At 35.1% G+C, this 25,109-nt stretch overlaps 1 protein-coding gene across 1 annotated transcript in view; it reads right to left on the minus strand.

The window, feature by feature from the left end:
• Positions 1 to 680: 680 nt before the first annotated feature.
• Positions 681 to 25,109, minus strand: part of LOC148951557 (patched domain-containing protein 3-like) — an 88,876-nt gene continuing 64,447 nt past the window's right edge. Inside the window, exons 6-9 of the mRNA XM_089091196.1 lie at positions 16,732 to 17,045; positions 15,165 to 15,371; positions 8,352 to 8,564; positions 681 to 1,840 (exon numbers count right to left, since the gene is read on the minus strand). Coding sequence (XP_088947322.1) covers positions 773 to 1,840; positions 8,352 to 8,564; positions 15,165 to 15,371; positions 16,732 to 17,045 — 1,802 coding nt within the window. The 3' untranslated portion in view covers positions 681 to 772. The remainder of the gene's footprint in view (positions 1,841 to 8,351; positions 8,565 to 15,164; positions 15,372 to 16,731; positions 17,046 to 25,109) is intronic.

Consider the following 25,109-nt stretch of genomic DNA (forward strand, 5'->3'; position numbering starts at 1 on the left):
CAACGACTTATTCCATTTATCCAGATTATTCCAACTATTCCAAAAATATTGATCCAACGAGTCATCTGTTCACTTGTAAAATGAACTGATATTACAACTTGAATCTAATCTAAAGGGCTCTAACTGGTCAATTTGGAATAATAAATTTAGAGGATTCGAAACTGCATGGTTGTCTCCCTAGGACGCATGCGGTGGTGGGAGAGGCTCGGGCCCGAGCTCTCCTGTAATCCAAAATCTTATTGAATTTCTAGACACTTGCTCACATTATCAAATAAAATTTGTATAGTTTATTATTAGCCCCCCCCCCCCCCCGGAAAAATTCTTAGGTACATTCCCAATGTCTCAATTTCTAATATTGGCACATTAATTATATTACTGCAAAATAAAACATAGTTACTATCCAATATAAAGTGGGTTAATTATAAAGTTAACTATAACTACAACTGAAATCTAGAACGTTCTATAGAAGTTAATTTTAGATGAAAGAAAACATATCTATAAATGCCAGCAAAGCATATCACCACTTCCTTGAGAGAATTCTCACTTTAAGGCTATTGCAAAAAAAAACTTCCCGTTCTTTGGACAGTAGGCAATCATTAGGTGATCACTTCCTAGACATAAAACCTAATCATCGGGAACGGTAATTTTATGGTTAAAAGATATCAATAAACAGGTTAGCAAAATAAATTCTATTTTGATTCATTACGAATAAAAAACTAAAATTGGCACTTACGTATTTACAAAAATATAAAAATAGATTAAACACTTAATGCTATGAGGTTTCCTGCATTGAACTGATAGGATCTGTCACATTTTTTTGTCCTGATCTGAGGGGATAAAAATTAAGAGATAACAATAGAGGCTCACTTCTATTGAAGCTAGTACTTGCCCAAGAGTCAACAGGTCCGATAAACCTCTGAGGTTCTCTCAAATCTGGAGTATTACTACCTCTTAGTACTTCAGTTCGTTCAATTTTAGGATGGTAGCTACTCCTGTAGCGCCGCTTTTGGCGTATTCCCATCTGAGATGGCATTCTAGGGTTAGCTTCGATATTATTCCAATTTTTCCAGCGACTCTCAGACCAACAATCTTCATCACTCACATAGCCCTCGTTGATATAATCTGGGGGAATACTATCATAATTGTTCACTTTTTCACCGGATTTTTTGCTTAAACTGGATTCACTTGATTTTTCACTGGATGTACCAATACCGAGATCCTTTTCTGATCTTTCATCTTTTTCAAGAAGAATGGCAGGGGGTCGTTTTTCATTATTTTTCTCTGATTTCGGATTTGATTCTACAGAGTTCACTTGAACCCCTGACTCAGCAGGCTCAGTTTTCTTTTTGGAGCATGAATCGGGACCAAAAAGTGACAACAAGACCGGTAAAAGGAACAGACCGTGCAAAAACCCGAATGATATTACTAATAGAATTGTCTTGAAAAATGTAACAAAAATATAACTTGGCGCAAAAGTTAAAGCAATTACTCCAAGAATAGTTGAAAAAGCTCCTTGAACAATCGGAAGGCCGAGACTGTACAGGCACTCTTGAACACGTTCGGCAGATGTTTCCACATTTGCAGACATAAAGGCATATGATATGTGTGCTGAAAAATCAACTGAAAATCCAATACACATAATCAAGTTGATCATTGAGATTGAATCTAAGCTGACATCCCACCATGTCATGTAACCCACAACCCCGGTTTCAATCGATACTATTGCTAGGGCTACCCATAGTGCGCAGAAAGGATTTGGTATAAAGACGAGGGATATAACCGTCATTATGGCTCCAGCCACTAGGATGGTCTGAATTGAGGTACTTCTTACCACTAAGAACTGAAATGAAAAAAAAATTAGTTTATAAGCAACTAAACCTGTGCAAAGCAAAAGAGAAACTTATAATCATAATCTTAACTTTTTTTTAATGTGTGACCTTTTTTTGTGTAATTTGTACAATACTTCAGATGTGTTATCAAGCAGTTCGTGATAACGAACTGTAAGTAAGGAGCGACTCGGCTCAGTAGCAGACGATATCAATAGATACATCAAAGAATCAGACTGTTATGCTGATTTCAAATATATAAATTCATCAAGTTTAATTATACCCATAAAATGTTACGAGCCTGAGAAAATTTGCCTGATTTTTGAAATAGGGGGAAAACATCCCTTAAAACTCAAAGAATCTAAAAAAAAACTCAAAGAAAATCTAACTATGAAATTCAGCGTACCCGAGAACCCTACTGTAGAAGTTTCAAGCTCCTGTATACAAAAATGTGGAATTTTGCTATTTTTGCAAGACAGATCACGGACGCGTGTTTCACGGATGCGTGGTTATTATTATTTATTTTTTTTTTCCAGGGGTGATCGTATTGAAATAATGGTCCTAGAAGATCAGCAGAGGGCGAATTCAAACGGATATCAAACGTTCTAGTGCCTTTTTTATGTGACAAAAATGATTGGAGGGAAACAGGCCCCCCTCCCACGCCCATTTATTTCCCAAAGTTATTTGATTAAACTTTTGAGATAGCCACTTTGTTCAGTATAGTTGAAAGATTTAATAACTATGTCTTTAGAGGTAAAATAGCTCCCCCCAGGCCGTGGAGAGAGGCCTGTTAGTTATGAAATTTGCCCATAGTTGACGTTAAGTATTTATTATTGGGAAATATACAGACATTTTTTGGGGGGGATTTTGTGCTTGAGGTAGATTTCCATTGGGAGAATCTTCCTTGGGGAGGGAAACTTCCTTGGGGGGGGGATTTTCACGGGATAATTTTACAGAATTCCTATAGCAAATACTTGTAATTGTCTTACATTATCTTTGCCAACTCAATTTACATGTGAAGACGTTCCAGGGGAATTGTCCGGGGGCTATTTTCCGCGTTTTTTTTATTTCCGGGAAAAAAAAATTACTACGGAAGGGGGCATTTCTAGAGTGATCGAGAAACCGATTAGAGATTGAACTCTTGTTCAAACGAATGTATGCTAAAGATATTTTTTCATGCTGAATCGTCGCAAGAAATTTTACGTGGAGAGGGATTTTCAGCGAGGATGGAACTGTCTGGAGGGAACTTGATGGGGGGGGGGCGATTGCCTTACTTTACGTTGGATGAAATTTTCATGGAGAACTTTCCCGTGAGGGGGGGGGGGTATATTTCATGGAGGCTGAGCCAGATTTACCCGCATCATTTGAAAAACGATCAGAAATTAAATAAAAAAAAAAAAAAAATTTTCTTAACTGAATATAAGGAGCAACATTAAAACTCAGAACGAACATAAATTATTCCGCATATGAAGAGTTTCCCCCTCCTCAATACCTTGCTATTAACGCTAAAGCTTTTAGCAATTTTAAAAAGGCTTCCTATTCTAATTAAACTAATTATTCTAATTAAGCAGTCCTTAGAAAATTGGGACAAGCAGTCAAACTTTAGCGTAAAGAGCAAGGTATTGATAAGGGGAGAACCCTTCATATACCAGAAAAATCTCTATTCGTTTTTGATTTTTAAAATTGCTCCTTACTTTCAGTTAAAAAAAACATGTTTTTTTTTTTAATTTAATAAAATAATCAAAAGGCAACAAAATCAAATGAGTTATGGAGATCTACAGATAAGGACAGCTTACAGAAAGTAATAGAACAGAAAGTTCAGAATTTATAATGCAGCAAAATTATAGTTATAATAAAGCATTAGCGGTCTGAAAGGATGTTATTGTTTAAAAAAATAGTAGTTGTGAGAAAGTCAAACTTTAGCGTAAAGAGCGAAACGTTGAGGAGGGGACAGCCCCTTTCATATACGGAATAATTTCTGTTCGTTTTAAGTTTTAACGTCGTTCCTTACTTTCAGTTAAAAAAAAAACTTGTTTTTTTTATTTAATTTTTGAACATTTTTGAATTAATGAAGGTTTTAATTTTGGCTCACCAAAATTTGTATATTAATTTTACTTTTATTTGGTTAAATGACTTTCTCGAAACTTGTTTAATTTTATTTACGAACGTTTTTATTAGTAATACATATATGTAACTTATGAATTAACATACGTAACGAATTTCTATATTTATATATTTTTAATACGTTTATCAGGGGGTTCGCCCCCAAGTCAATACCTCGCTATTTACGCTAAAGTTTGAATTTTGTTCCAATTCTGTAAAAATGACCCCTTAATCACAAAGGCCGTTAATTAGAATAATTAGCTCTTATGAAAGTACTAAAAAAATTTTGGCTTAAAGAGCGAGGTTTTGACTAGGAGGTGAACCCAATCATACACGTAATATTTTCTGTTTGTTTTAAGTTTTGATGTTACTCCTAATTTGCAGTTGGAAAACTTGTTTTTTTATATTTAATTTCTGATCTTTTTTTTAAATAATGCTGGGAAATCCGGCGCCCCCTTCATAGCAATGTCCCTTCCCCCATGAAAACTTCCTTCGTAGAAAGATCTTCCCACATAACCCCCGGCCCACCCATCCCCCTACTACTAGAAAAAATCCCCCCAGAAAACGTCTGTATACTTCCTAATAACCAATACTATATGTTAAAATTGGGTAAAGTTCATAACTTTCAGCCCTCCCCCCGGGGACTTCGGGAGATTAAGTCATCCTAAAGGACATAGTTATCATATTTTCAACCCTGCTGAACAAAATGGTTATCTCAAAATTTTGATCAGGTGACTTTGGGAAAAAAATTAGTGTGGGAGGGGGCCTAGTTACCCTCCATTTTTTTGGTCACTTAAAAAGGGCACTAGAAGTTTTAATTTACGCTCCAATGAGCCCTCCCACGATATTCTAGGACTACTGGGTCGATACGATCACCCCTGGGGAAAAAAACAAACAAAAAAACAAATAAACACGCATCCGTGATCTTTCTTCTGGCAAAAAATACAAAATTCCACATTTTTGTAGATAGGAACTTGAAACCTCTACAGTAGGGTTCTCTGATACATACGCTGAATATAATGGTGTGATTTTCATTAAGGTTCTATAACTTTTCGAGGGTCTTTCCCCCTTTTTTCGAAAATCAGCCAAATTTTCTCAGGCGCGTAACTTTTGATGGGTAGGACTAAACTTGATGAAAGTCATATTTTTGAATTTAGCATTGAATTCTGATTCTTTTGATGTATCTATTGGTATCAAAAACCCGTTTTCTAGAGTTTCGGTTACCATTGAGCCGGGTCGCTCCTTACTTACAGTTCCTTACCACGAACTGTTTGATAACATATGGTAAATTACCACTTGTAGTTTCCACTTAAATTTGTTAATAAAAAAAATGACTCTAATGACTTAACGAAATGTTAAGTCAGGATTCTTCTAAGACAATATTAACCCCCCCCCCTTCGTATACAAAACAGTCAAGCAGACAAAAGTTAATGGAAAACAAAAAAGAATTTTGGCTGTCTCCCCATTTCTAAAATAGTGATTCCACCACTGTCTATACAAACACTTGTATGTTTTTTCTGTGCGTGTTTCCCAGCAAATAACAATAATATTACACTTTTTTTTGCTATTACTGCAAGTTCAAAGTCTAGTCAATAATCCTACGACCAGGGGCGGACCCAGGATTTTTACAGGGGGGGGGGCAAAATCGGTTGATCCAATAAACTTGCGTTAAGAGCAAGTTTAATTAAAACAAACTTGCGTTAATTAAGTAAATTACACTACTTTAGACTACGTTAGGGGGGCGCACCCCCTCGCCCCCCCTGTATCCGCCACTGTCTAAGACATACCCTTAGTCTGGGTAATCATCATTCTTCGTAGAAAGCATTTACTAGAAAATCAGCTTTTCAACTGATAAAAATCCTCCAGTTCATTTTACATGCCCACTTTTTCAAACTCCCACAGAGTCCCCAGTCTTCTAAGTTATTTACAAAATGACTTTTCTGAAAGAACTGCGTTCATATAGTAGATACATCACTCAGTTGCTAAGCTGATCAAGAACCTTTTTATTATTTCTAGCCTCAGGCGCTTGATTTATTTCTAACTTTGTGGATGCTTGCTAATTATGCGGAAAACACTCAAGAATTTCGCAATAGGTTATGATTTGCTTATTTAGAGTGAGAGAAACTGTGATACAGTTATATTTTGATTAAATACTTAATATATAGAGGTGGTTAGGGGTATTCATATAATGTGTTCTGCGCGGCCTGCTTTCCATAATTTCCCCCCGTAGTTCCCATAATATTGTTAATAAAGTATTATATTATCATTATATTTTGATATTTTTCATTAGGATTAACCTAACTTCACTTCTTGGGTGTGTCCCATATAATTAACAAGTACCGCTTTGTGAATTCATCGAAAAAGGGCACTCTCAAAAAAATAATAATAAAATTTGGAGAATGAGAATGATTTTGGTCACCAAATGCTAAAGAGCTTTTCTAAGATCAAGTTAATTAAGTTCTTCTAAAAATGTCCTTAAGTACACTTTCACAATTCTTATACGCAAACTAAGACTCGGATTGTGGTTTTTATCAGATTATTGGTTAATATTTTTTTTAAAGTAGCAATGTATCTTTTTTTAGTCTTTTTTTTCATTGGCCAGACCTGCTCAATTTGGCTTCTGAAAGAGTCAAATTTTTACTCCACTATATGATTCGAAGTTCGTTCTTTGGGCTTAAGTAATGTAGTACGTTCAAATTTTATGTCCTGTATCCTCTTTTATAGAGATAAAGTTCTGCTTTCACGCTTGATTAGTTATGATCACATTTGTAAGAGCTACAACTTATATTTTAATTTCAACCAATCAGAGTAAAGGTGGATCTACAAAACTTGGAATTACTTTGGACTGTTGAAATTCAGATATGAGCGGATTGAGTGACTTTGGCTTGACTTGTCGTACCATAATTTACAAAACAGGGCTTTTCTCAAAGTGTTTGAAAAAAATTGGTCCAAATATATATTTTCAGTTAAAAGAGGAAACAATAGTTTCTAATTTTAAGTACCTCGCATAAATAAATCGACACAAAAGTGGTATTTGAACAACGCCATAATAAACATGGACAAACATGGACAATAAACATGGTTGATTAAATTTAGATTCAATAAAATTAAAAACTTTTACATATATCAGAAAGAATAGATCTACAAATCCTCATTGTATTTTAAATATCAGATAAGGTAACACGCCCTAAAATATTAGATAAGAAATGGTGAAATAAAAAACAGAACAGCAAATATTACTAATGAGATGGAGTACTGATGATAACCTTTTTGTAATTCTCCTGAAATTAGTAGGCTCAAATAGAAGGCTATCGCTGCTAATCTCAGTCACCATCAAGCTACTGGTTGTCCTGCCCAGTGTCTGACCATGAGGCAGGGTATATTGCAGAATACACAGACAAGATGTGATAGACAGTAGCTAATAATATCCGGGGAAGATTTGCACGGAGGCGAATCCCCTTTACATATGAAGTGCTGACTCTGGCACAAGAATGGATCCCTGAGGCAGGGGTGGATCCAGGATTTTTTTGGGGGGCGGGGTGGGTGGGGTGCAAAATAGGTTGATCCTATAAACTTGCGTTAGGAGCAAGTTTAATTAACGCAAACTTGCGTTAATTAAGTAAATTACACTACTTTAGACTACGTTAGGGGGGCGCATGCCCCCCTCGCCCCTTCGCTGGATCCGCCACTGCCCTGAGAAGCAAGAAATTTTCTTACTAGTACTGGTTCTGGGGACCAAGGGCTGGCGATAGCTGACGAGTGGTGAGGGACTCTCCCCTCTCCTTTGAGGGAGGAGCATTGCTTATCTAAGATAGTCTGAAGCTGTAGGGGTCTTGGTATGAGGGAAAACAATGATGGACACCTTGACAATGCACAGAAAGCCTCTTCTATGAAGTGAAAAGGCTTCTATGTGGGGCATCAATACAGCAACGACCATTGATGCTATTTTTTTCGGTGTAGAGGCAACGGCCATTTTTGGCCTGAACCTTGACCTTAAGAGTCCGCCTACAACAAAAGAATACCATAAAGGTTTTATAAGACGGCAAAAGTCTTGTTTTTGTGTAATCTAAGTAAAACTTTTGCGTGTTTTAGTATATACATACACATAATGTGGCTTGTACATAGCGTGGTACATTTGGCTTAGGCATAGGTAACACTAAACGTGTACTGTTTGCATTATCGTTTTAATGACATGTTTGTTACAATTATCTGAGTGTCTTTTAGTTACATTTGTGCCAACAGAAAACAGGAAATTACCAACAGAATTTTCTGATTTTTCAGAATTTTCAGTTTTCTGACTCTCATTAAAATTACAAATTTTTGACAACAGTAGTATGCACATCTCAATGCCCATGCTTTTTTTTAAAAAAAGGTGTGCACAAGACAACAGCGTTATGGTTTTCTAGTTTGTTTGAAACGTACCTGATCAAAGAAGACAAAATATGGATGGTAAATTGTGGCATTCAAGTTTGATTCGGCACAAAATCGTCTCAGCTCGGCAACCATGTCCTTCTCATCATTTGACCCAGCCAAATCCACAGTTTGAATAAGAAACCTTGAACCTTTAATACCACCACCATTCTCTGCAAAAGCAACATCTAGGGCGAATTCATTATTTGAACCCGTAAGATAGTGCTAGAAAGAGATGAAAACATTTATTTTGATTAAAATAACAAACAAACAGCAGCGAGTACCACGATATTAGGGCGAATCTATGAGGTGGTATTATGGGCTCACCTCCTCCCCCGCAGAAGGCTGAAACCTGCACTTATTATAGAGGCGGAGGGGAGAAAAAAATACGAAGGAAACTGACAAAAGGGAATTCCAAGGATTTCGATTAGTTACACATTTCTAAAGATAAATGATTACGTACCAAGGACATCAAAATAAATACATTTTTTGCCCCTAGCTCCATCTTTTCGCTGTATCAAACCTCTCTTTCGTTGCCACTCTGAGTCTTAAAATGAAACAAGAGGAAACTTTTCTTGTTTACAGACAAGCCCAGCGAAACATTTGTAACCAGGGTTGCCACCAGCGAAAGTGCTATTTTAGCACTACTTCATTATGTACTTAGGGTTGCCAAAATAGCACTAAAGTGCTATTTGACATTATTTTAGCACTATTACAGTCAATTTCTTGGCTATAGCCCCCAAAATCGCTGTGTAGCACTCAAATTTGGACAATTGTAGCACTTTAGGAACTGACCGTGGTTGCAACCCTGGTTGTAACACCCAATTTATCTTCATCTGATCGTTGGCCAATACAGCAATGAATAGAGGGGGTGTAATTTTTACGCTAAATAGGTCTATTGAGCAAATATAAGCCATTGAGAATATATCGAAATTAAACAATAAAAGTGATATCGTTTGAATCTGAAGAAAACAAGGATTCTAATGATATCGTCAATGGTCAACTAAATGGATAAATATAACAGATTAAGATAGCCTAATTTGTCAACCTAAAAAGAGGCTTTTGTAGGTAAGTAACTTAACTAATAATTTATTACGATTACTCTAGAATAATTTTGATAATATTCCTGTTAACGCATAGCTTAAATTTATGGCAGCGTCTGTCTTTTGCTATAGCACTCAGAAAAGTTGTAGATTCTAAAGCTCTGTGATGATATAATTTTTTCACTCATTTTATGCTGATTTCTCAAACTCGCTCCTTATTTAGAACTTAATGCCAACTAAGCGTAAAACTACATAGCTGCATATAGAGGTCTTTTTCATTAAAAATTGATTTCTCGGTTTTTCTTAAATTTTTTAAGACGTATGTGGCTGTGTAATATACCATTTAATCAATTTAAATAATAAGATTTCATCTTTAGAGTCCAAGTTTTCATCTTGGTACTTTAAGGGATTTTTTTAACACCCCCCCCCACCATTCTAAATACTGCGTACGCCTATGGGGGGACAGTCGTCTGATATTAAATCGGAACCAAAAAAAGTTAATTATTAAGTTCAGACGTAATAGTTAATTTAAAATAAAGAAAATACAAAATCAAGATGTGTGATTTTCAGATGAAAACCACATTAGATTTGCTGGATTTCTAGTTTCACCAATTATCCTTGCATCTGTTGGTTCGTTAATAGCGCAAGTGACGCTTTTGCGACCGCATCTGACATAACAGGTAATTTTTTTCTTCAAACATGAACTACTAGGCAAAGCTTTACACTCAACAGCAGAGGCTAAACCCTCATTAGGTCCGGCAACCCTCATTCCTTCTCAACAGTAGACATGATTTGCACTTCCTCTATTGCCTTCTCAGGACCAGAATATAATTTGCTGTTTACTGAAAAAAAGTAGCAAAAATACAAATAAATGTACGATTTTAAGTTTAATATCCATAAATTAATATTTGTTCCTTAAAGACTTAATATTCTTTTGTTTATTCGAGTTATAAAGGGGAAACATTCCAGATGTGCTTTCTTTTTGCAAAAAGAGCCAATTATGTTTGGGGTTTCAAGGGGTTGCAAATTTTCATTTGCACTTAAAGATTCATAAAGTTTACAAGAAATGGAGTTAATAAAACAACTCAAATAAAATCAAACTGATTTTGAAGTCTTATTAACTATATTAGTAGATTACTTTCATTTTTGATTTTTAAGAAGTTTTCATTTATATTTAAGAAGTTTTATTAAATTCCCTTTATTTTTGATAATGTAAACTTTTATTTTATTTCTAAGTGATTCGAATCGTCTTGGTTCTAAGTTCTCTTAGAACCAATTAATAAATTTTCAAAACACAATTAAAAAACTTTTCCTATGAAGCCTTTCACGCTTGATTAGAGCTTGAATCTCTATCACCATTCCACATTAAAATTTTTGAATATTTTGCTTGTGATGATTGTGATAATTTTTGTGATAACTTTCTATAACATTTTTCATAGGTTGATAGTGCTACACTCGATAGGTATGTACACTCGAAAAATCTATTTTTAATTTTATGTTATGTAATTTTATGGTACGTTATGCCAATAAAGTAGCAGCAAAATAGAATTTATTAATGAGCAATTAATAAATTATCGCAACGTTAATTTGTTATAATGTAACACGCCATCACCGTAGAAAACGATCACAATGAACAATCGCAAAAGCTTTGAATTTGAGGCTCAGTAATTAGAAATGAATTATGTTTGCCTTGTCTTTTCTAAGTCTGTTCGAGGCGTTTGACGTCAAAAGTTAGTTACCATAGTCACCGACGTCACCGACGTCGTACCGACGTCAAAAGTTAGTTACCATAGTCACCGACGTTACCGACAGTTACCGACGTCAAAGATAGTTTGATAAGCCTCATTTTTAATGAGTCACTTTGAAGTACCAAGGGCAGTGAAAATACAACCTGATTGTTTCAGTTAGTTAAGCGGAAACTTACACAATCATATTATCTATAAAAAAAAAAATCGGAAATTCAATTTTTGTTAGAAAAGACCTCCATATACGTTTATGCAGTTTTTGGAGTAGCGGGCGCCAAATTAGAAAATAAAAGAAGCTTGTGTGAAAAATCAACGAAAATAAGCTAAAAACCTTCGGCACCTATCAGCTTCAGAAAGTGCAGCTTTCCTTTGAAGGTATAGTTGTCTTCGGGAATTAACGTATTCTTTCAGTTCGAACTTTTACAGACGAAAAGATTTTTCAAATTTAGTTTGTTAGTTTTACTTATTTGCTTTAATGGTTTAACGAGGCAACACTGACAGAAAGTGGTATTGCCCTAAAAATTTCATAGTTTTGAAACATACAACATAAGATCTTAGAAAATTGTGGTTTTCAGGGATAAGAATAACTCTTGCTCAAAGCCTGCGCTATTTTAATGCGCTATTTGTTACTAGCAAAAGGAACTTTCTACGCTGAAAAAAAACTTTGCGATTTCAACTATTTCTATTAATCAATTTTAGGCTCGAATGTATCAAGACGTGTCATCTGAACGAAGTTGGTGGTTTGATAGTTTTGACCCGGCTGAATTTATAATTTTATAAGCAAATTCATAAATAACTGAAAAACTTTGTTTCATGATGATGATGAAGCAGGGAAACAAGTATGTTATTTCATTGATATTCAAACAGTGAACAATTAGATTGTTTGTTTGCGTCAAATCTTTTTTACTGTGGTTAGTGGTATAAACCAAGGAAAGGGCATGAGACAGGTACTCATGCAGGAATTCCCTGGGTTCACTGTCCTTAGAACTCCACGATTTTTGAATTCATCCAAAACTTGATTCACTTCTTTCCCGCTTCTTATCTGGGTCCCCTCCAAAACACGCCTCCTACCTTCCAAAATACCCTGCGCATGTGCCTAAGTTTAATCCACTCGGAATTTCGAAAATTATACAAAAAATTTGGCCTTTCTTTTCGAAACTTAATCCCCTCCTCAAAAAATGACCTGAACACCAACTGAAACTAAATCCTGCCTGTGCCACTAACTTTGAAGCTTCTACAACGGCATGTCCCAGGTTCGAAACCCAGAGCCAAGATAACTTTTTTGGAAGTTTGAGAAGGGAAAAACAGGCACTGGTTATCTTAACAGTTTTATGTTTAAAGCTATATTCATGCCTAACAAGAGGGGTTTAGAAAGATTAAAAAGGGTGAGCCCATCTTCGAGTCTAATCCCCCCCCTCGAAAAAAATCAAGTATAACTTTAAAAGACCAATTTTTGGAACTTTCAAGCTGCTAGAAGATAAGGGGTCCGCATGATAACAAGTTTTAGAGATTAGCTGTTGTTATATTGCCACTTAGCAAGTAGTATCAGCACATTAGATTACGTAGAAGTGCCTATAAGCACATCTATAAAATTCCAGGGGGGAGGAGCGAGGTCTGAAAGATTTATCTCAAGGCAGTCAAATGTTTAAAAAAGGGTTTTTGTTTTCTAGAGAGGGAGGGATATCTCGAGTACAGGTTTACTTTGCTAAAATGAAATGAAAACCAAAAAAATTGGGGTCACCCCCGAATCCAGGCAAGCATTCTATATAATCCATACATATCGTATTTTGTCAAATTATAGTATTACTAACTTAAAATAATTAGCCTCAGCTCCAGAACGAACTCAGGACTGTATTTCAAGGGGGACTTGTGTTAGAAGACAAGAATTCAAAAATAGGCGGATTATATGGGTGACATTATACATTTGGTGGAAGGACATGTGTCCGAGGGTCCACGCCCTGCACATTTGTCGACCCTGTTCCTTATCCGGAAAATGGAAATTTGGTACTCGTGCTTTTAGTATCCACGGTTTAAAATTAATGTGTCACGTTATTTTTTAATTTCATACCATATGGCATTTAATCTATTCATAACTTTTGAAAACAAACCTGATTTACGACTTCTTAAACTGGACTTCATAATGACGTAAACGGAAGACAAACGTTTCAGGGTCAAATTTTCGGCAGCTTTGAAAAAAAAAGAAAAAACGTGCTTCCAATTCTTTTTCGCTTCTTCAAGATACCTGACTTTTAATGAAAATGTTTCCTTTTTAGGCCTGTAGCCCTTAAATAGTAACAGAATTTAAATTAGGACGTATTCAAGAGGGTTCCGGCCTTTTCTTCTTCAAGACATAGCTCTTGCATAGTGACCGAGCGTAAGATAAAAATACAGATGGGAGCATGTCCATATACGCACGAATTAGTGGAAAGGTACTACAGAAATATCACTTGTAATTGTAAAAACAAACTTTTTGTAAACAAAAGACCATGTGAAGCATTTCCCCAAAAAACAAAAAAAAACTAAAAATTATGACGTAGACATTGGCTGTATTTCCATTTGACAGGGGCATCACACATTTCTGATAAGGGAGGGGGGCTCTAACATCTCACTAGAACTTTTCTACATTTTACCGGAATGTCCTAAGTTTTACTGCAAGTTTCGAGTGGGTTGTGGGAGATTAATTGAAATAATCTAATAAATTCCATGGACAGCATTTTGATGGTGATAAAATTACCAATTTCAGGTAAATTTGAGAAATTGTGCTGCTCTTCATTGTAATCTCTTGTATCCTAATAAAGTATTATTTTATCTCTTAAGCGGTATTAATGTTTCTTCCCATTGGGAGGGTAAATGCTAAGGACCAATTCGCTATGAGGCTTTACTAGAATTTTCGCAGAATCTTCTGATTGGTTTAAAAGTTACGTAAAAAAAACTGATTGGCTCAAATTAGCCCTTTTGCTTGACAAATTTTGCTGTACCTCATTGTAACTTATTGTAATCGTTTTCACATATGGCATTGTTTTACCTCTTGAGCGGTAATACTCTTTCTTATCAGTGGAATGGTAAATGCTAAAGGTCCATTCACATAGGGGTTTTTCCAGGACCAAGATTTAGCTAGCACTAATTTGAGCCAATCAGTTTTCGTAAAATTTTCTGATTGGCAGAAAAATTATACGAAAAATTCTGATTGACTCAAATTAGCATTAGCTAAATCTTGGTCTTAGTCAAATTCAATTGTGAATGTGTCTTAAGGAATTCTGAGTCAAAACACATGATATCTGTCAATGGAAGAAACACGGTCTGAAGAATCCGAAAGAACGGACTAAGAACATGCAGAACAAAAATGCTCAGCCAAAAAGACTTTCGGTACTTATTAAGAATCCGGTAAACACGCGAGAAGTGAAGTGTTGTTAACGCTAGTGAAATAAAACAAAATAGGATGAAAATATAATAGTTTATGAACAAATTTGGGCTATGTATTTGCACATTAGGGGGGGGGGCATAGAATGTATTAGATACGTAACCTAACCTAGATACCTTTTTTCGCCCCTTTAACCCCAAAAAACTAAAGTTTAAATATCTTTCACAGAGTGACGAATACCTCACTATGCAGAGGAAACCTGTTTTTCATTAGGATCTTTGAAATTCTATATGCGGTTCTTTTCACGTGCTTACCGGATTCTTAATAAGTACCAGACTTTCTGATACGCTAAAATAATCAAAGCTACGCGACAACATGGAAGATGGTCGTTTGTATTTCATAAAGATTGCTGCCCGTGTATCAACTCACCGACGACAATGGATCCACATAAGTTTACAGCTACTTACCATTAAAAAAGGGACAGGTTAGCACTGTTTTGTCATTAAACTAATCTACATCTCCATTTTTTGGCGGACATATCATAGATTGGAAACCAAAGCACGTGGCCAGACAAGCTTGTAATTCATCTAAATGTCGTTTTCAATAGTTATTTCGGTTCATTTTTTGGTCACTTTTAGACTTTTGGAAATTCAGAATGATGAACTTATATTTATACCTCTTTCAGAATTTTGACGAATTTTTCTTCCGTAGAAACATCCAAATCTAAATAGTCCTTATTTCTGTCAATATAACCAAGGAATGAACGCAGCCATGAGTCTGAAAATCCACCAACGAATGTGCTGTTCTCGATTCTTAGTATTAGGTTTTCGATATCTTCTTGGACTTTTGGTGAGGAGTATTCCATTTCACCAGCGATCACCAGCTAAAAATGGAAAAATAAATTGTTTAATAGGTTTCAAAAATACTTAAAGCATCTCAGGTCATACAGCTAGGGTACTGGAAGAGTGGTAAGGTTAGGATTTAGAGTTGCCTTAGGTTTTGAACTTGCTGGAGTTGGAGATTGCGATAAAATTATTGTGTTTAGGATCACTCTGTACGTCTTTGAAAGAACAAGTTCTTATGTAATGATCCATGAATATTGTCTAAAGTATGTCTGGAATTGGAAATGAAAAAATCTAGAGTCGGAGACAAATTTCTGAAGAAAACTTCAAAGGAAGACTAGAGCTTCTAAAGAGAAGCTGAATGGGAGTCTGAATATTTTTCAAGCAAGTCCAAAGTATGACCCTCCTTTCTTTTTTATAAAAAATATGTTTAATATATGCCAAAATGTAGAGGAACACGAAAATAGAAACATTCACATAAGGAATAACGAATTAGATTTCAAGGTGAAAATAAACAAGTAAGGCTTTCAAATGAAAGCTTTCTTCCCACAGAACATCAGAAACAGCGCAACCCTTCATGCTTTAAAAAAGAGTTAAGTTAAAAAGCTACAGTTAAGTTGAAGCAAGATCAAACTTTTGAAACAGCGTTTTTCATATGTTGCCATATGCCCAATGCTGTCTAAATTACGAGATACTTTTCGTTGGGGGGGGGGGTTGGTGGAGAGGGAACAACTTTCTGCATCCATTCATACATGTCAAATATTCCTTTTTACAATTATGGCTCAAGCAATTTGACACATCCTACCATTCTCTTAAAATTCTGCAGCAGAGGTGGAAAGGTCGGAGGGGCTAGAGGGATGATGGACCACTTTAGTCCTCCAAAAATACATACTGAAAGTCCTTACATGATTTCAGGTCAAACAAAGGCCACCTTATCTCCAAAAATAATTTGTGGGGGAGAGGGAATGAGTTGTTGAAAGGGCCACTTTGCCAAATTTAGCTGCCCCATAAAGGTAATGATGCAAATAGAAAATCCTTCTGCGATTCTGATTTAAACGAGGTGCAGATGAGTTTACTACTCCGCTAAAAATTTAACGACTGGGGGTTGGCATTGATGGTGAGGTGACAGGGCCACATTGATTATACAATCATAGAAACTGAAAGTCATTGTATGATTTTAATTTAAACAAGGTAAAACATACCTACCTTTATGCTAACAATTTCTGGTTTGAGGAAGAGTAGGGTTGGAGGATACGAACCCATTATTATGCATTGTCCTTAGAAAACAATGTGTATGCTAAATTTCGGCAAAAGCTGACTTCGGAAAAGTAGTGAAATGATGATTACAAGATTTGATTTGGACAGGCAAAGTTAAATAAAACATTTAGAAATGAAATATACCTGCAGTTTGTAAGGATACTCTCTGAAAAAACGGTTTTCCAAGTCATAAAACTCAATCGAGTATGAGTCATATTTGGCTAGTCTGTGTTTCTCCAAGCCTTCATTTAGTTGAGTCACGCCAAAAATAGCTCCGCCTAAGTAGACTAAGAAAATAACTATCACAGAAACTTTCATCGCTGGACGATTAAGCAGTGGAGCCAAGACATCGCGGAAAAATACCATGGCTGCATTTTCTTTGTTATCCTTCGGGTTGTCTGGATCGTCTGGAGATATTCCACCGGACATGAAGATCCTGTACAAAACGTTCTTCTTCTCTGAAATGTAGAAAATATATTAAAGATTAAATGGGAGGAGGATTCTATTAAATAAGACCCAAAATGTAACAGAAACAGTTTGACGATTCAACAGGAAGGACATAGGCCTACTGGGAATTATTATTTATCACAGGAAGATAGAAGCCAAAGGAAAGGGCTACCTGTTCTATACCCCCTTCCCCACCTCCCCACCTTCTCGTCCCTCATCCAGGAAGAACAATACATAAGAACGCACAACCATTTACAATTCTAAATGGATATGAGGCTTTTGTGAAGAAAAAAGACTTTATTCCTGAATCTGCCCCCCTCCCCTTGACCCGTAAAAATTTGTGCTGGGACTTCTGAACAAAAGTAAGCGATATTTCACAAAGCTACCCACCTAACTTTACATTATTTTTTACTTTTAATAAAGATTCCCTGGGGCACTAGGAGAAATTTATGGTTTTTGAAAATCGAGACCGGTTTTCTATTTTTACAGTCTTAGAGCAAAAAAGGTAGCGTTTCACCAAAAGCTAAGAGGAATACAAATTTTTACATTACATTAAAATCGAAAATTAGGCGCAAAATAATGGTACTATAAAGAAGGGCCTATACCTAAGGAACATAAACTCTAAATTTAGAAATTCCAAAATTCCAGAAATTCCAATTTAGAAAACCCATTTTCGTACTTCGTAAAAGTTAAGACTTACGTCCTGAAATGGTCTTGGTATTGCTTTACAGGCCCCGTTTTATCACTTTTTGTCTTTCAAATACATCTAATTAATTAAATGTCTGCTAACATGAAAAATGGGGACCAGTGAAAAGATGCTTTAGGATCTTTATGCAGGGCTTTTTTTATATAGACAACTTAAAGCCCATAGAATCTCGGTAAAAATATGCCGCCAACTTTTGCTTGCATTGCCATAGTACCCATGAGCTGATATATGAAGCCACTATAATCAGAAATGTTTCTCCTGAACGGAACGCTGGGAATTTTTGTATTTTCCCCCTGAACGGATATGTTTTTTGTGTTTTGTTGTCATTTATTTATTTTTCGAGGAGTGATTGTATTTATCTAGTTGTCGCTTTGAAAAATATTTAATTTTTTACAGTTACGAAGTATAAAGGTGTCAAATATATTGGTTCTTGGTATTCAAAATTAAATAAAAAATATTGAATTAAAAATTTTTATTTGATTTTTTAAATCTTAGTTTTAATGTTTTACTTTGAACAAACTATTTGAATAACGCGTTAATTTTTATAAACGATTGAGTCTAAAGGCATTAAATATTTTGGTGTTTGATAACCAAGTTCAAAACTGTGTTAAAAAATATTCGTCTAACACTTCGGCATTGCTCAACAGAACTGAATGCTGGGAGTTTATATCTTAGTTTTTATAAGTTGGCTATTGTTTTGTGTAATTTTTTTTAATTAATTTAATTAATTACTTTTTCCATTTTTATATACTTTTACTTTAATTGACATACTTCTTTCATTGCCTTTAGAAAAATGTTTATCTCTAAGCTTCATAAAAAAAATAAAAAATTTCAACTGAAAGCAAGGAGCAACACCAAAAATTAAAATGAACAGAAATTATTACGTATATGAGAGGGGTTGCCCCCCTTCTCAGTACCTCGCTCTTCACGCTACAGTTTTTCGGCACTTCAAAAAAGTTACTTATTTTTCTAATTAAACGACCCTTGTGTTTCAGTAGTTTTTTTTTTTTAATTGGGACAAAATTTGAAATTTAGAGTAAAGAACGAAGTGTTGAGGAGGGAGAAACCCCCCTTATACACGTAACAATTTCTGTTCGTTTTAAGTTTTAATGTCGCTTTTTACTTTCGGCTGAAATTTTTTTTTTATTTAATATCTGATCGTTTTTTTAATAACGCCAGGATACGTGGTTCCACCTCCACGTAAAAATCCCCCTCCCCACAGAAACATTCTCTGGGCAATTCAGTTCTGGCGAAAATTTACCCTGGACAATTGCCCTTAACATCTCTACTCCCAAAATTGAATCGGTAAAGAGAAAGTAAGACATAAAGAACTTTCGTATAGGAATTCTGGCAAATTCACCTAGCGTAAAATTTCCCCTGAAAAGTTCACCCGCTGGAAACTTCCCTCTCCATGTAAAATTTTCCCAGTGTAAAATTCTCCCAGCAGAAATTTCTTCCTCCCCACCCGAAAAATGTATGTATATCCCCAATAACAAATAAAACAATGTTAATTTTGTGACTTAAAAACCTTTCCCCAGGGGCAGTAGTGGGTCATTTTATGTCTAAAGACATATTTATTGGGCCTTTAAAGTATGATGAAGAAAAAAGTCTATCTTAAAATTGTGATCGGACGATTTTGGGAAAACGGTGGCGTAGGAGGGGGCCTAGTTGCCCTCCAATTAATATGGTCACTTAAAAAGGACCATATAGCCTTTCATTGCCGTTAGAATGGACCCTCTCTCGATAGTGAAGGCCCACTGGGTCGATACGATCACCCCTAGGAAAAAAAAACAAACAAAAAAACAAATAAATAAGCATCCGTGATCTTTCTTCTGGCAAAAATTACAAAATTTCACATTTTTGCAGATATGAGCTTGAAACATCTACGATAGGGTTCTTTGAAACGCTGAATCTGATCATGTGATTTTAATTCAAATTCTATGGCTTCGAGGGGGCTTTCCCCCTTTTTTTTAGAAAATCAGGCAAATTTTCTCAGGCTCGTAGCTTTTGATGGGTGAAACTAAACTTAATGAAACTTATGTATTTGGAATCAGCATAATAAATCAATTCTTTTGATATATCAATTGGTATTAAAATTCAGTTTTTTACCACATTACCACGAACTGTTTGATTACCCCTCAAAATCCAAACAGAGATCATCGAAATATGAAATTCTTTGTTTTTCTTTCGCTATTGTATTTTTTTTTAATGTCTGAATATATAAGAGATTTATGTTCGAGGGGGAGAATTGTCCTGTTGTGACATAGGTATATTTTACATGACTGTTATAAAATCAAAACGTGGTATCTGTGCAGGCAGGATGATTTTTTTAGTATCTCTGCTCCTTCTGTAAACTATTCTAAGGTGTAGGAAATTGCATGAAGACAAGTCTACATCTGTTATAATCTACGGAAGCAATCTTTCTGTAATTTTGGTTTTAGTTTGATTCTTCCTTAAGATTAAATGTATAATAATTAAATAATTAAATATTATTGATTAAACAAATTGATCCCTTTGCCAGGAATCCTTGCGGTTTAAAATTTACTGTATTTCGTTTCATTTCGCATGCAATTTAATTGCTCTTTTTATTTGAGAGTTTTTTCCTAAAAGTATTTGAAAATAAACTTATTCCAATGTAAAAGAAAATTACTGAAATATATTCCCTATCCCCCAGCTCACATTACGATTTTGGCATTTGGCCCCCCCCCCTGGAAAATTTTCTGCCGGCGCCCTTGCAGGGTAACACTGGACCATCAATGTCATCTAGTCAGCTGCCAGTGCCACTCTACTGTTAGTTAGTTTTTAATTCCAATTAAACCCGTGTTAAGTGGCTTGAATATTTCTCAAATATTCAAATATTGAAATTCAAATATGGAAATATTTGTTTATTAAACACAGACAGGCAGTTGGGTCTCAGTTTAAATCTTACAAGACATTCTTCAAACCCTGTGATTAGTTTTTTGGAATGGGGACTAAGTGGAAGGGGTAAAACCAGATGGGGTGTGATGATGGCTGATGATGTTTGTGATGATGTGTGATGAAACCCACTAGACATAAAAAAGAAAGGTAAGATGATTTAGAGGTGGATCCTAATTAGAGCCGCAAATCAAAATGTGAGGTCAAATATTTAACGAGTGATACAGAAGCCTATCTTTCTTTTATTTATCATTGTTGCTAGACCTTTGTCTCTTATCAGTTTATCATACTCTTTAGTTTACTATTTGGGTCAAACTTTTTAGTCAAAAATATTTAGTGCAGTCAAAATTTTTATCGAAAAAATTAAAATTAGTGTCAAAAATTAAAAGATCAAAATTATAACTAAAGCATATAATTTGATATAATGTAAAGTATAATAACTAAATGTATTAAATAAAATTTGTCAAAAACAAAAACTAAAGACCATATAATAACCATAGTTGGAAGCACAACTGGACCTCAAAAACTGACAATTGGCATTTATGGGGTAGCATTAGTAGGAATAAAAGGCAAAGATTAACAAGCAATTTTTTTTTTTACCAAAGCAGTACATCAAGTACATTCAATAGTATCATGAAACTGCACATGAAAATTGCCCCCTTTGACATAAAATTTGGATTGCATTGTTAATGCTACAAAAACATAGATATTGAGAGCATGTCTGGAATATAATCCATATGCTACAGTTTTAGAGAAGTGGAACAGTTAGCAGTGGACGTGGCCATATCCAAGGGAGGTTAGGGGGTTTGAACAGCCCCCCAAAAAATAATTTCTGTCGGAGTCGTAAAAATGTAAAAAGAGCATATAAACAAATTTTTAATCCGTTTTTTAGACAAGTTTTTTCGTAGCCCCCCTCCCCCCCCCCCCGAGCAAAATCCTGGATACAGCCTTGGGATTGGATGCCACTAATATAGTAGGTGCAAGGGCTACATGAAGGAACTATTTGCTAATCAGTTTTTTGTCATATATCGTTTTTAATCGTGCAATTATCGAATACTATTTGAAATTTTCTCTCTATTTTCCTCTATCCTCTAGCCCTTCTTCTTTTTCAATTTATTTTTACTCTTACTAGTTTGTCTGTGATTCATTAATATTTTTTTTAGATAGGTTTTGTTTATTATTTGTTTCTATTCTATTTTTTCCATAAAGTTCAATTCAATATTATTCTTCGTATTGTAAAATATCAAAATATACAAAAATTCAAAAAATTGAGCTTGATGCCACTAATACAGCAGTGTTGGTAACCAGTCTCCGTTTTATAGTTGATTACTACACCCAATAAGCAGGGTTCAGATCTAATAGAGACATCTTATAATGATGACTCTAGCCTTAAGCAAACAATGACTCTTTGCTTTGTTGTGCAGCAATAATTATTGATTCTTACTAGGTTCATGGCTGCATTTTCAGCAATGAAGTGATTTTTTTTCATAATTTTGAACCCCCTCCCTTAAAAAAATTCCTGCTTAATTGCCTGTTTAGACTCTCATAGAATCATTAGAGATTCAACATTAAACCGATACTAAGACACAGCTGAATCCTTATTTTGGTCCTTTTGTATGTGTGTTGTATATTAGGCCTACGCCTGAGTGCCAATGAAGCCGAAGATTGTTGGAAATATTTGACGAGCATACATATTATTGATTTGCTTAACATACATATTATTGAACATGGATATGTAGTAATGAACATTACATATTTGTTGTAATGTAATTTGTAAGTTGTAAATACAGCCGTTCAAACAAAAATTAATTTGTTAATTAATTAATTAATTGTTCAAACAAAAATTATAATTCAGTATTTTATTCCTCAAGTTTGAATCTTGATTAAAATAACTTGGCATATAATAAGCCATTGCCATTATTGCCATTGCCATAGCCATAGCCATTGCCATTAATAAGCCATTGCCATTGCTAATAAGCCATTGAAAAAAAAATTAAAACGACTAGAAGCCAATAGGAAAAAAGAAAAGAAAACAAGAAGAGTATTTTGATCCCAGGCTGTCAACTGGGAGGACAGTGGAGAGAAGGAAATTGCCACCATTAGATTTTTGTCCCACCTCCTTTGATTTTGGAAAACATATTTTCAATTGAAAAATATTTTTTTTATTTTTCCATAAAGTGTTTGATGGAAAAAATGAAAAACAATAACTACAACCCTTAGATTTTGAAAAATCCATTCTCCCCCCCCCCCATGAACACTTCCGTGCATTGAAACCTCTGATTAGTCTGGATACTCATTTCTTAAAAAGGAAAGGGAAAAACAACTAAATAATTCAAATCTGAATGTTATTTATGCCCTTCATACTGAGTGACGTAATTAAACAATATTAAATTGTGCTTGTCCTTCAACTGCTATGCATTTGATTAAAAGACATATTTGCTACACAGATGGTGAACTTCGGCTGCCCAGTGGGCAAACTAAACCTTCATTTAGTGGAATTATAAACTTTTCTTTTATTTCAACTTTTTTATTAAACAGAGAAATCCTATTTACGGAAGCACCGATTTTGGCGGATAAGAAAGGGGTTAACCCGTGCAAAATACTAGACTTAATAGTTGAACAAAAATAATTCTTTTTAAACATTTTTCTAAACATATTTTATAAAAATATAAATATTTTTACTTTTATAACTTTGATAAATCAAATAATATTAACATTTTGATTACTAAATATCAGTATATGTATATTAAACTGACAATGCACATTCATTTGTATTTTTTTCAGTAAAGTGCAAATTATGTTCTGGTCTTGGGAAGGCAAAGGAGTTTTGAGCCCTACTCATGTTCATTTCTGATCGTTTTGCATTTGACTCGGTTATATATTGTAGTTTCTTATCGTTTTGAGTTTCATTTATTTATCGATGCTGATTTGTGGTAGTTTCACGCTTGGTAGATTATTTGATTTTATTTTTGCTCATTTTTGGTTTAATGGAGTTCTTTGCTTTTCTTTGAAAAAACTTATTTTGTGGAAAAATTTTTTTTGATTAATTTTCTGTTCGTTTTATATTGACATAGTCTTTTCAGGGAAAAAATAATTCTTTAAATCTTTTCGTTTTTTTAAGACTTTATAGTTTGGCCTGCTATTTGTATGCCGGAAAAAAAAAACAATTTTTAACAACATACACCCTTTTAAAAATTTGGACACAAATAGCAGTGTTTAATTTAGTTTCATATCTCCTCTAGTTGACCTGAAATAGAAAAATTGATACCATTCGCAAAAAAAATCTGTTTACTTTCGTTGATAGCTTAGATACATCTACGCTATTTTGATTTGGCTAAATTTTAAGAGCAGAAGTAGACCCGAAAGTTTGAACATAATACCCTTAATTGTTCTTGGGATACTGCTGAGATGCCTTATTGGGAATTAGCATTAACACAGTGCATTTTGATTTAATCTGAAGGCAACATTTAGTTTTTAAGTATAATAGGCAAATGGGAGGGTGGGCGTGGGAGGGGGACTAGTTACCCTCTAATCGCTTTCGACTGTTAGAAAGGGCATTACCCCTTTCTAGTTTTAATCGAACGAGCCCTTTTTGAAGTTCTTGAAACAACTCCTTCGATACGAAGTGCCCTGGTCTAAAGAAAAAAAGAGAAAAAAATAATAATACATTGTACCCACATCAATCTTTACTATAAAATTGTCAAGCCTTCCAATCACTTTCGAATATCAAAAAGGGCACTAGCCCTTTCAATTTCCAATCGAATGAGCCCAACGCTTTCTATAAACATCTTATATACTCCCAGGGCATAAATTACAACCCTTGCCCTGAGGGCTGCGAGGGGGTTGTCATCCTCAACGAGCTAATTTCCGGAACTTTCAACTACGTTAAACAAAATGGCTTTCTCAAAATTTTTATTGGATATGTCTGGGGAAATGGTGGGCACGAGAGGGGCGTTAGCTGCTCTCCAATTACTTTCAACTATTAAAAAAGGCACCAGCCCTTTCAATTTCCAATCGAATGAGCCTTTTTGAAGTTTTTACGACAACGCCTTCTATAAAAGCCTTATATGCCCCCAGGGCATAACTTACAACCTTTGCCCTGAGGGTTGTGGCGGGGGGTTGTCATCCTCAAAGACCTAATTTCCAGAACTTTCAACTAGGTTGAACAAAATGAATATCTCAAAATTTTGATTGGATGTGTTTGGGGAAATGGTGGGCGTGAGAGGGGGGTTAGTTGCCCTCGAATAACTCCCGACTATTGAAAACGGCACTAGCCCTTTCAATTTCCAATTGAATGAGCTCTTTTTGAAGTTTCTACGACAACGCTATCTGTACAAACCTTATATGCCCCAGGGCATAACTCACCACCCTTGCCCTGAAGGCTGTGAGAGGGTTCTCATCCTCAAAGAAATAATAACATTGTGCCAACATCGTTTTTTACTGAGGCAGCGCT

Source organism: Artemia sp. Qi Xiang Cuo, chromosome 6 (genome assembly GCF_049724085.1).
Source record: "Artemia sp. Qi Xiang Cuo chromosome 6, ASM4972408v1, whole genome shotgun sequence".
Taxonomy (NCBI): Eukaryota; Metazoa; Arthropoda; class Branchiopoda; order Anostraca; family Artemiidae; genus Artemia; species Artemia sp. Qi Xiang Cuo.